This window comes from Schistocerca piceifrons, chromosome 3 (assembly GCF_021461385.2).
Source record: "Schistocerca piceifrons isolate TAMUIC-IGC-003096 chromosome 3, iqSchPice1.1, whole genome shotgun sequence".
NCBI classification, from domain to species: Eukaryota; Metazoa; Arthropoda; class Insecta; order Orthoptera; family Acrididae; genus Schistocerca; species Schistocerca piceifrons.
Genome location: NC_060140.1, coordinates 856,192,997 through 856,206,162, shown reverse-complemented (window position 1 = coordinate 856,206,162; position 13,166 = coordinate 856,192,997). Strand labels below are relative to the sequence as shown.

The window sequence follows — 13,166 nt, the reverse complement described above, 5'->3', positions numbered from 1 at the left end:
TGGATTCTATCTATAAATACGTCAAAATCCGTGGCATGGTCTTTCCTCAAAGTAGATTACTTATCATGATTGAATCTGAACCTTTTTTTGTTTGAAAGTCTCTTCATCAATACAATTTGAACTTGCTCAACTGTGTGCACATATGAGTATGATGCACACATCTGATATTCCTTAGGGATTTGTGCACATTTTATTCAACCATTCTGGAAAAGACTGAATAAACTTGCTCAATGAAACTCTACCTCCAACTTAACTGATATTACCACAGGTGGTGAAACAACTTGATATTGTGAAGCTGAAATAGTAGCTGTATTTGCATCTTTTATTCCCATGAAACACTGATATTTCTGCAGCTGCCTGATTCAAATTTTTCCTCAGAGGTTGCTTCTCCAACAGAAGAGCTGCAGTTTGCTCCCACAGTTGCTCTAATGCTTCTGTACTTACCTAATTCACAACACACTTACTATCAATACTTCCTTGCACATTTAAAGTACTTTTGTTAAATGTGCCTTTCCCCTGGGTCTAACCTTAGCCCTTTTTGGTCTCAACTTACTAGCCCAGTCAGCAAAGACCAAAAAAAGTCGATTAGGGAGGAAAAATCACGTGGTCGTAAATCATTGGACAGTGCTGGGAAGGAGTGTCATGAACAACACAACTAAAAAATCCTGACTTGTACTGTGTGTGTTTGGATGGGGGTGGGTTTACAGGTCACTTTGTTATATTATTCTCAGCTAACTCGAAAGCCGCGGCTTCTAACAAAAGCTTTTTCCAGTACAGAATTAAACTAAATGAAAAGTTTTGCAGTACATAATTAAATTAATGAAATTTTCTACAGAAAATGACCTATTCATTTTTTCTCTAGGACTAATAGTTTCTACTTTCAGGGGATGGAAAAATCACAGATTATTAAAAATATTGTTCTAACATTATAAAATTAATGTTTATCTTTAAAGGAAGCGGTTTAAGAACTAATATTAGATGTGTGTAGCACATCTAAGTGCAGTAGAGCCATATTAAGACAAATTGTGTTCCAGGGGTGTAACAGGGTGGAGGGGGAAGATGGTGTGGGACAGAAGCACGATGGAAGGTTGGTCGCTGGATTGTGCCCGTGTGCTTCCCTCATTCGTAGGTCTGCAAGGTGAAGATCGAGCAGGCAGTTCCCCACTCTGCCTACCCCACTGTGTCACAAGAAGCAACTATGGGGTGTTTCACAAAGTCATACGGGCCCTCCATGGCATGCCTTATGAATTACTAGGGATGCATTGCATATGCATTCCTATTTAACGTTTATTTTGTGCAGAATATGTTAGCACTACATGGAATGCAGATATGAGTTAGTAATAACACTAATGCAAGTAATGCATATGGGTGGACTCCATGTAAATCTCTGCATTCTCTTCTGACTGCTAGATGAGAAATTGATTTTTAGTCATCCTGTACTGGAAAGTACTCATCATGGGATAAGTTGTCTTTCCCAGAAGAACAATACCTTCTGGGAAAAGACAACTTCTCCCACCATGAGTACTTTCCAGTTTACAGACTGTACCTCCTCAGCATTTCATGTCAATTTTTTTTTTTTAATATATATATATATATATATATATATATATATATATATATATATATATATATATAAAAATAGAGGGAAACATTCCACGTGGGAAAAATATATCTAAAAAGAAAGATGATGAAACTTACCAAACAAAAGCGCTGGCAGGTCGATAGACACACAAACAAACACAAACATACACACAAAATTCTAGCTTTCGCAACCAATGGTTGCCTCGTCAGGAAAGAGGGAAGGAGAAGGAAAGACAAAAGGATATGGGTTTTAAGGGAGAGGGTAAGGAGTCATTCCAATCCCGGGAGCGGAAAGTCTTACCTTAGGGGGAAAAAAGGACAGGTATACACTCGCACACACACACAAAATGTCTGCTTGTGTCTGTGTATGTGTAGATGGATATGTGTGTGTGTGCGAGTGTATACCTGTCCTTTTTTCCCCCTAAGGTAAGTCTTTCCGCTCCCGGGATTGGAATGACTCCTTACCCTCTCCCTTAAAACCCATATCCTTTTGTCTTTCCTTCTCCTTCCCTCTTTCCTGACGAGGCAACCATTGGTTGCGAAAGCTAGAATTTTGTGTGTATGTTTGTGTTTGTTTGTGTGTCTATCGACCTGCCAGCACTTTTGTTTGGTAAGTTTCATCATCTTTCTTTTTTTATATATATATATATATATATATATATATATATATATGGGTAGACAAAATAACTTCACTGAGCTCATATTTGCATAGTGCATTTGTTAGGAGTTATTAAGCAAAATACATTCCTTTGTCTGTAATTTGTACATGTGATGTCAATAATTTATGTAGTGTTGGTGGGAAAGGCATTGGATTGGTAAATGTGACACTCTGTTGCTGTTTCATGTTGACAGCACATTGTAACTCTGTGTGTAATTGTGGTGGTGAATAATGAATGACCAAAAAGTTACTGCACTTCTTTTGCCATTAATTGTTTTTCTGTTAGACTTCATAAATCTCTTCCATTCAGGAATTTCTGGCACTGCACCAAGTGGAGCTAGTTCCCAAACATCCAAAGTATAAAACTTCCTGGCAGATCCATAGTATATCTTCCAAGGTAGGTGTGAACATGTCTGAGGCAGTTGAGGTGGGGGGTGTAATGGCACTCAGTGGTGAGGTTTCAGCGTGAATGTGTCTGATGGAATGGGACTGATCAATTTCGAGTGTAGAACAGTAGCCTGCTGTAATGCATTACTTGACTTATGTTAAAATATCTAAAGTCCTATAACACTTAGAGGACCTATTGCTGTTGTAGAGGGCAACAGTGTAATGCTTTGGACCTCTTCAGCTATTGGGAGGCGTTAGGCAGGGGTGATGCAATTGATACCCCTCATGCTGTGAAAGGTATTCCAGACACTGAGTGCAAAACCAGTGAAATTGACATTGTCGAAGACATATTGATAGTATGTTGCATTTGGAGAAAGATAGTGTGGTAGACAGTTAACACTTACAGCTGTTAAGCATTTTAACACAATAGCTCACTTAACAACTGCAAATAAATTATCACTTAATAAACTGAAAATAACTCCACTATATAAAAATGATCTCTGTGGAGTTATTTTGTGTACTCACAATAAGAGAACTGAACAGGAAATGCTGGGGAGGTATAACCTATCTGTAAAATGGAAAAGCAAGCAGTGCTCATGGTGGGGGGGTGGGGGGGAGTTGCTTTTCCCAGAAGAACAGGATGGCTAAGAACCAATTTCTTATCCAGGTGTGTAGAACAGTAGGCAAATACAGATGAGGTATGTGATTTTTTTGTGTACCAAAGTTTTTATTTTTTTTCAAACTACAATATTGTCCCCTTTAACATTTATAAACTGGTGGAGTTGTTGTTCCCAGTCTTGCAGCAGTGCTGGAAAGGCTTAAACTGGTGAGGCCTTTAACATGTCGGTCACATTATTTTGAATGTTCTCGTCTCTCTCGATTCACTCTTTGCCTGAACCTGTTGAGCACATCTTTGTAAGACCCTTGGTTGATAGTTTGCCCTGCAGGAACAAATTCTATGTGCACGATACTCCTACCACCGAGAAAGCAAATTGGCACCATTTCGATCTTCAATTTGCTCATTCTACCTTTTTTCGGTTGAGGATGTCTCTCAGTGTGCCACTCCTCACTTCGCTGCTTTGTCTCAGGATTGTACTAAAAGATCTTGTATTCATCACCTGTGATCGTATTTGTGGTCATCGGCAATCCTCTCAAGAAGATCAACGCACACATTTCTTTGATTGCCCTTCTGTTCAGTTGTGAGGTTTTTCAGCACCATTATGGCACAAACCTTTTTTGTGTGCTAAACTTCAGACAAAATTTGATGTACTATGAAAATATTTAAGTATAACAGGTCATCCACGGTCCTTATTGTTAAACGTCGGTTATGACCTTGCAAGATCAAGCACACGTTCGATGTTTTTGTCAGTTTTTGAGGTCGAAGGTCTCTCTGAGCGAGGTTCATTTTCAGCATGTTCTTGGCCTTCCAAAAAGATTTGTGACAGTGAAAAATTTCTACCTTTGATAGGAAATGTTCCCCATAGGCCTGTTTCAACTTTTCAGATGCCACACTTGCAGACTCCTCAAGTTTAACACAAAACTTGATGGCATAACTTTGTTCTAAATTCCGCTGTTCCAATTTGATAACACACAACTTCTGTGACGGTGCTTTCAAAAATCAAATGATTGCTGTACAGAGCTGAAACTCGGTCCGAGCGCCTGGCAGGGATGAATGCTGGTCTATGCAAGCAGAACAACACAGCGTTGCCAGATCGCTTGCAGTGTTGTCAGTCCCATTACTTTCCTCTCACACCTTGTACATAGATTCTGTGTCAGTGTTATCAGTAACTTGTACCTGCAGTCAGTGTAGTGTTAACGCATTTTGTGCAAAATAAATAGTCCTCGGCACGTCTGTGCACTACATCGCCAGTGATTGCTGAGGTGTGCTCTGGAGGGTCGGTATAATTTTGTGAAACACTCTGTAGTTGCTTATTGTGATGTAGTGGAGTTGATAGAGTGGGGAATCTCCTGCTTGACCTACAGTCTGCAGACCTATGAAGGAGGGAAGTGCATGAACACAATCCAATGACCTACATTCCCTTGCACTTCAAACCCACACTGACCCCCTGCACCTTGTTGCACTCCTGCAACACAATTTATCCCTGAATATGGCTCTACTGCTCATAGATGTGGTTGACAGATTTAAAATTTGCTTTTAACCTACTTAATTAAAGAAGTGTTAATTTTATAATTTTTCAGAACAATACGCTTTTAACAATCTGCAATTTTTGAATCCTGATAATGCGGAAATTATTAGTCCTATAGAAATAAATGAATGTAACCTTTTTTGTAGAAAATTTCATTTAGTTTAATTTTGTACAGTGAAACATTTTCATAAGAACTTAAGTTTTTCTCATTCAGCAATTTGCAGAAACACCCTCAGGAAGGCCATTTGCAACAGTGGTCAAAATGTCGAAGAATTTTACACATTGACAATGTGATCTGACAATGTGATCACATACTCTGAAGAATGTTACTGACAAAGCTACATTTTGCTCATTCCACATGAATATACTGTTGGTCAAGACTTTTAGCAGTCACAAATAGGCTAAAAGGTTACAGGATCGTACTTCTAACAATAAGTACAGAATGACCGAATGAGGAAAGAGATGTCATGATAGGTGTATAACGATCCAAATTTGGCTCAAAAATTGTTTATTGTTATTGGTATACAAGGGCCCTACATAGCAGGAGGAAGTGTTAAGAACTTAAGTCAATTTGAAGTAAATTGTGGATGGTCAGTGAATACATAAGAATTGAAGGTGTCAGGATTTAGGATGAGTCCAATCTCACTGAAGGCGACTCGAGCAGAAGACATATGTCACAGTTGGTGATCAGGATCAGAGATAATGAGTAATCTCCCAGGGACACTACAGGGAAAGCTCTTGTGATTGAATCATTTGAGATGTTAAGTGGAGAGCATAACAGCACCACTGGCAGTACAGACTTGGATTCCTGCTTCCCATTCTGCTCTGGCTCAGGCAGAAGGATCAGAAGACACCAGTTCACAAAAATAATTAGTAGAAAAGCCTTAGAGAAGAAACTATTACACTCTTTTGGCAAAAGTTATGCATCGTACACCCCACATATGCTCTGGGAGAAAACCTTTGGAAACATCAGTCAGCCTCAAATGTGTGCTCGTATAGCCTAATTGTTAGGGTGACTGTTCTTGAAAATCCGGAAACCTGCACTTGAGTCCCAGTTTAACACGAATTTTCATTAGTCACAACATATTCAGTGTCCTGATATATTCTGTATACCTTTTTTAGATTTCTCCTCTTTGCCTCTGGAAGAATGTTGTAAAAATGATTGTCACATCTGATAAAATACTGTTCAGGCTTGTAGAAAATAAACTAATGCTAAATCACAGTAGGTCTCAGTTTTTACCATTTCTGACACACAATTCAACAAAACCTGACTTTTTAATTTCACACGTTCAGGATCTTGTTTAAAGACTAGATGCTGCCATTTTTACTATTCAAACAGTATCTGAAGTGAGTGATCGTTCGACACAAAAATTAGTCTACTTTGCTTATTTTCATTCACTTCTGTCATATGATATTATATTTTGGGGTAACTCTTCCCATTCTAAAAGGATATTTTTGTGGTGTAAGTTCATGAACCTCTTGTCAATCACTGTTCAGGAATCTGGATATTTTTAAATTGGCCTCTCAATATATATATTCCTTACTGTCATTTCTCATTAACAATATTAGCTTATTCCCAAGAATAAGCAGCTTTCACTCAGTTAATACTCATCAGAGATCAGACATGCATTTGGATCAGACTTCCTTAACTCTTGTGCAGAAAGCTGTGCAGTATACTGCTGCATCTATTTTCAGTAAGCTACCACTAGAATTAAAAAAATCTCAGCAGTAATCCACACACTTTCAAATCAAAACTGAAGAGTTTCCTCGTGGAGTTCCTTGTAAAATTAAGCTGATTGTTGTTTCATTGTTGTTTGCGTTTACTTAAACTTATGGCTTCACTTTTTTTGGGTTCATAAACATATTATTTTTATCTGTTATTACTTTTATGTTGTAATTTTATGTATTGACACGTTCCATGACCTTGGAGATATGCTTCTCAATTTGGTCCTACAGAACTTGACATGTAAATAAAAAATTGATTAATTAATTAGCCAAGTGGTAGCACCATCTTAGAGTGACTTATCAATTGGTTCCCTGCTCATTACTTCAAGAGAATTCTTTCCATGGCTAGTAACTTTAGAAGACTTCATTAGTGAAAGCTGACTTCTCAGAAGTCATTACGAGTAGCAAATGGTTCCTCGATGCTGGACTCTGTGCCCACAGGCAGCAGCAACTCGGCATTTGCAGAGGGTGAGAGTGCCCTGGAGCTGGCAGATGCAGCGGAGTTGTCGGCCGTGCTGACAGGGCTGCTCTCGGAGTACCAGTACCTGGACGAGTCCTGCTCTTATCCTGCAGCACCATCGGCACCACCCTCTGCCTCCAATGACTTGTATGTGCGTTACGGTGCGACTCCCACTACGCTTGAGGCCAGTGGCTGCTATACTGGCACCCAGGTAACTGCAGGCCTCGACTATGATTACGTGCAACAGCAACAGCAACAACAACAGCAGCAGCACCAGCAGCAGCACCAGCAGCAGGACCACCAACACCATCAACAGCAGCAACAAGAGAATCAACAACAGCATCTGGATCATCAGCAGGGTGCAGAGGCAGATCAGCTCATGTTCAGGTGCCAGTATTCACAGCAGCAGGACTCGGACTCAGATGTGGCGGACACTTTTGATTGGGACCGTTTGCTGTAGTGGGGGCTAACACTTATCAGCTCGCGGGGAGGAGGAGACTGGTATCTTTGGTGGGGCTCTGTGGAGCCTCTCCGTAACTGTATAGTCAGTCGAGACTGTGGCCTCAGTGTGCGAGCAAAAATAATTATGTAAAACCCCTCATAATTTGTGCCATTTTTCTCCTCTTTTATATTGTTCTGTGGCACTCTGACCACAGTTCATTTCCTCTTATGTGCCTCTGTGATTGTTAGAACTGTTACGAGAGAAAAATAATTATATGCCTGATTATTATCATCAGTACAATATTTGGCACGTTTCAGCTTTATGCCTTGGTATTTCTTTGTTTTCTGGAACTGGGGAGCATATCTTGTTCTTCCTTTGTCGCAGTACACATTTTTTATAAAAATAAACAAATACAGAATAATAAACTCTAAGAAATTTTATGGTTGCTCAGTATATTACTGCTGTAACAATAACTGCCTAGGCGATCCGCTCCAGTGTTGTGTGCCATTATAGACATTACAGCTGTAGGAGTACTTTGAGAAACAAAGACATGTGTCAAGGAACTGTACAGCTATTTTTAATTTCTTTATTTTTCAATGAAAAGTGCTTATCTAATGCATCAGAAGATTCTGCATAAAGTCAATTTGATGGATTTATTTGCATACATGAATGTAGAGGATATTGTGGTTGTAAAAAACGGTTGTAAAAAACTAGATGAGCTACACAAGTATAGGTTAGACTTCAAAATCTCTCTCTCTCTCTCTCTCTCTCTCTTTTTCTTTCTTTCTTCTCGCCCTCTGCCTCCCTTCCTTCTCCTCCATAACCCTACCACCACACAAAGCCCAACACATACACCTACTGTGACTTATCACCTATCTACTCCTTCATCTTCACACACATTTGTTTAAAATGAAAAGTGACCATATGAAGTAATTTATTATACGTTTTGTAACATATCATTACTTGAATGTGTACAGATGCACAAGAGATCATTTTACCCCATATAAGACAGATTAGCAGTTGCATTGATAACTGATAGTAATGCATCACTTCATTAGTTGCTGTAGTAATTTGTGAAATACCAGCTACTATTTAAATTCACATTTTGTGCTGCTGCAAAATTTGCTGTGTATTTGCTTTAGTGACAGACTGATCTGCTGTGTACATTGCAGAATGTGGTGGGCATCCACAAAGGACAAAGAAAATTGAAAAAGTGCTAACCTAGCAACAGTTTTGATATGCAGTTTATGAAAATCATACTTGTAACTAAATTAGTATGTCTCCTGTTTACTCAGTTTGCTTGCATCAGGCGAGGTGCCCAGGCCAGTGCTAAAAGGCTGGACTCGTATTCGGAAGTGCAGCAGTTTGAATACCTGCCTGGCCATCCAGTTTAGGTTTTCTGTGGTTCCCTAACCTGCTTAAAGTGAATGCTGGTATGGTTGCTTTGATGGGGCACAACCAATTTCCTTCCCGATCTTTTCTCAATCTGGGCTCTTTTTAATGACCTTGTGACTGATGGGATGTTAAACCCACACCTTCCTTCTTTCCTTCGTTCTTTCAATTCGCTTGACCATCCGTGTTCCTTGAAGAATTTTTTTGACTCACAGGTACCAGTCTTGAGGTACTTAAATGTCATCCTCGTACAGCTTTTGGAGGCCACCAATAATATAACTCAAGCCAAGTGACACCCACAAAAATGTGACAGTTGACAACCAACTAACAGAGCGGTGCCCGAGGATAGGGTTTATGTGTACTGAATTGACTGCATGTGAGTCTGAAAATTTTCAAAGAATGCAGCTGTATGGGAAAATTAATTAAACAAACAGAAGTTAAGTGTAAAAACTGAATTGCTGTCTTTTTGTTGTTCTATAAAATCTACAACACTAAATGCGTGTATATTTTCATAAGTTCATTGTTTATGCATCTGCACTTCACTCCCACGCATATAACAATTACCAAATGCCTGCTAGTAAAAAAAAAAAAAAGGAATTTAAATTGAAAACAGAAGTCATTTATGTTTTTCACAGGAATAATTGCTTGTAGCTGCAGTCTAATTTGTTTATAGTTAGATCTGTGCTTGTAATTACTGTGTAGAGTCATTTTTCATACATTAAATCACATGTGGGAGGAGATGGAAGGAGTACTTACCTTTCAGTATTTTAAGTCTTCTGTATGCATACATTGGTGGACAGAAAATAGAGAGGAAGAATCTCAGAATTCATGTATGTCTGATCAAACCAATAATTTAATAGTCACTCATATTATGTGAGAACACAATGATCTCTTTCCTTTTTTAACCTTTAAGAATGTTTCAGTAAACTCAGTGAAAGGGTACTACAATAGATTACCAACAATAGCCATTAATATTTATAATTAAGATTGATACCAGATAATATGCATAAGATTAATATTTTATTCACATTTTATTACTGTCTTGTGCGTAACTGTATTTTATATTGATAAGATAGTGAACAATGTGGATGACAGGGAAAAAATGGTATGAGGACAACCACTATTGTACGTTCAAAAGATGTGTCGGGTGGATGACAAGCTCATAAATAGACACAAAAATTGTTATTCAGCTTTCAAATTTCAGTTTCTGTTGCAGAAAGTGTAACTAATGTGCTTATAACAATGTGTACCACCTCTCCCGTACTCCTCTCTTTTTCACATGTGCACTCCCACAAAAACATCTCTGCTACTTATGTGCCTGTCCTCATACAATTTTTTATGTTTTGTATATAATTCTTGTACTTGTTAAAATTTGCCTGTGTTCTTTCTGTTTAGCTATTAGTGGCCCACAGATTTTTGATTGCATTATGAAGCAAGATCTGTGCTTTTATATATTTGTGTGCAAAGTTTGCAGTTGAATTTGGAATATGTATTAGATGTTGATATTGAAGACATTTAAATCTCCCCTCTAGTATTTTGGATATTTTGAGGATTTTTGAAATACTTACATCATCTGGTCTCCACGCTGCTAACTTTAAACAACAGAAAATCTGCCCTTGCCGCTTAGTGGTTCATTGCAGTATGGCGGAACCAATCACTAAGTTCGTAAGGAGGGAATAACTGAATAGCTAACTTCCAGATGAGGGAATAGTGCTAAATAGATTATTACACATTTAAGATTCACTATTAATGCAACTGAATGTCATGAACATTTACAAACCATAACTGTGATATTAATTTGTGACTTTGCTTGTATCTTGCCACCCATTACAATAAGTGCAATGTAGTTTTTAATTGAAATGTACTGAAGACTGCCTAGAATGTTATTGTATGTTCTTTTTTTGCTGCTTGTGTAATGAGCACTAGTGATGGTGGGTATACTGTTACAAAAACTTCAATATTTGCAACAGCTAAAACTTCTAATTTCAGCTCTTTGTGAGGTTTACAACTAGTGAAATGTGTTAAGTATTTTATATGTTTGTACCAAGTATCATTCAAGTTGAGGTTGATTGTTCACAAAATGTAAATGTATTGTTTTAAGCGTTTACTGCTGCTTCGGAATTTCTGTTTTTCTGGAAGATTGCCCTATCAAACTTCAGGAGGTGTTAAATCTGCTTTTTGCTTACTACTTTCTACTTTCTAACAGCAACATCATATTTAGGTGGATCCGTATGGTGACTTTTTGGTTTTGCCTCTCTTCAGCCTATTGTAGATGTGATATGGGAAGTAACTTGTCTCTTTCATGCAATTTGCAAGTATCATCTTGTTGTACAAGTAAACAGACAGTTTACTTCTCTACCTGAAATTTTAAATTCAACTCTGGTGAGAGGGAGTTTATCCCTTATTAGTGATATTGGTATATTTTGAAACTGATATGCTCTTGCTTTATGTTCTGACTTCATTTTATTGCTGGTGACAAGCACTGTATGCAGCAGTTGGTGCCATTTAACCCCAGTCCTCTTATGTCACTTGTCAGTTGTGGTAACATCTCACAGCTGTGCCAAATTATGCATGGGATTATGAGGTTGGTATTTAGCTAGTAGTTCTTGATGTGAATTTGAGAGAGAACTTTTCTCTTTAATTGTTTTTTTTTATGAAAATGGTGAGAGTACTGTCATTTGAACTCCACTTTAAATTTAACTCCCTTATAAATGGCAAGATGGATTGTTTTTCCAATAGGAAGATGGCAAGGACATACCACCTCCAATACAACCTTGCCCAGGAAGGCACTGCAGTACTGAAACTAACTCCCAGGTTGAGGACTGCTTTAATTTTTTCTGGCATGCACAGTACTCATTCCTATATTTTGGTATGAAGCAAAATAAATTCTACTTCTGCTGCCCCATCCTGGTCTGCTTAAACCAAGTAAACACATGAGTTTTTGTCATTGTAGAGTTATGACTTTTTAGGCCAGTACAGTAAGCTGTAGTGCAAACATTTAACATGGTAAACTAAATTACCATTCAACTAACTACCCTCGCAGACACCATCCCCATACTCAGGGAAAACCGCATGCAGTACTAGGCACCGAATCAGTGTGTACTTCTGGCTTGTAGTGTTGACGATGGCAATATGGTGTAGTAGTTCATCCCTTTCTTCAGTTTATAACTTTTTACCTTAATAATATGAAGTGTATTAATTAATATCATTATTTCCTTCTGTGGTGCAGGTGGATAAAATTTATAAATTGGAGAAAATATTTTAATTCTAAGTGAGAGGCATAGTTGATATGTCACTCTTATTTTACCTGCCCCTCCCCCTCCCCCTCTATTAATTAATAGTAGTGATGATGTGTAAGTAATTGAGTTTGATTATCTGTTTTAAAATCCTAACATTTTTTTATTACAGTCTATTGTTGCAATAGTCTTTGCAATGCCAACCTGTTTGAATTTCTTCAGATCTGTTAAATCAAATAAAAGGCATGTTAAATGTGGTCTTTCCTAACTAATTTGAAACACACAATTGTGATTTTAATAGTGTGTTCGGTACACATATGTAAAGTTTTTTAATATTGTTTCACAGTTTTGTGAGACATAATTTGTTATCTTGTAGTTACAACACAAATATTTAAGGTTCCTGTTACATTTTATATTGAAATTGTTCTGTTGCAATAATTGAGGATGAAAGCCCTACTTATATATTGACAGTTTATGTAGAATAAGGTATCAGTTATTGGTAAACAAAAGTAGTCAGTGGCATTCGTTGATTTGAAATTTTTTCCTTGAGAGATGGAATGGTTAAGAGACTTAGGTAGGCAAATACGTATGAACATTTGCACAGTTTTATGGAGTTTTGTGACACCATAATATGAATGTTTTCGCTTTGGAAGGGAGATGTGTCCATAATAGGAATGCTAAATTTCAAGAAAAGGTGCAAGAATGCTCTTAAGGATAGGTCAACTGTTGTAGCTCCTTGACAAACATAAAAAATGACAATGTTTGATTTGTAAGAAAAGAGGTTCCGATACTGTGAGATTCTGGGGAGGGGGGTCTTTTTTTATTTTCATTTAAATGCCTTAAAACCTTATTTTAATGACTTCTTCCATCAGAGATACTTGTATAGTGTACCGGCACATACCGTCACAAATCAAGCACTGGAAAGTGACATTCATAATATCCCTTCCAACAGGAATCTCATGTATTGTCCAGTGAAATGTGCATGGAGATAATTGATACTTTTGTTGCTTGTGTGTCAAGGAATACTCTGACACAGAATTTAACTTTTAATAAACTGTATGGTTCCACCATGATTTTGTCATGCAGTTGATAATAGAGGTGTACTACTTAAGATAATTGTGGCAAATTGCCAGTACGT

At 37.8% G+C, this 13,166-nt stretch overlaps 1 protein-coding gene across 1 annotated transcript in view; it reads left to right on the top strand.

Moving 5' to 3' along the window:
• Positions 1-7,725, top strand: part of LOC124788317 (forkhead box protein J3-like) — a 60,257-nt gene extending 52,532 nt beyond the window's left edge. Inside the window, exon 6 of the mRNA XM_047255554.1 lies at positions 6,940-7,725. Within this exon, the coding sequence (XP_047111510.1) occupies positions 6,940-7,418 (479 nt within the window). The 3' untranslated portion in view covers positions 7,419-7,725. The remainder of the gene's footprint in view (positions 1-6,939) is intronic.
• Positions 7,726-13,166: the final 5,441 nt, after the last annotated feature.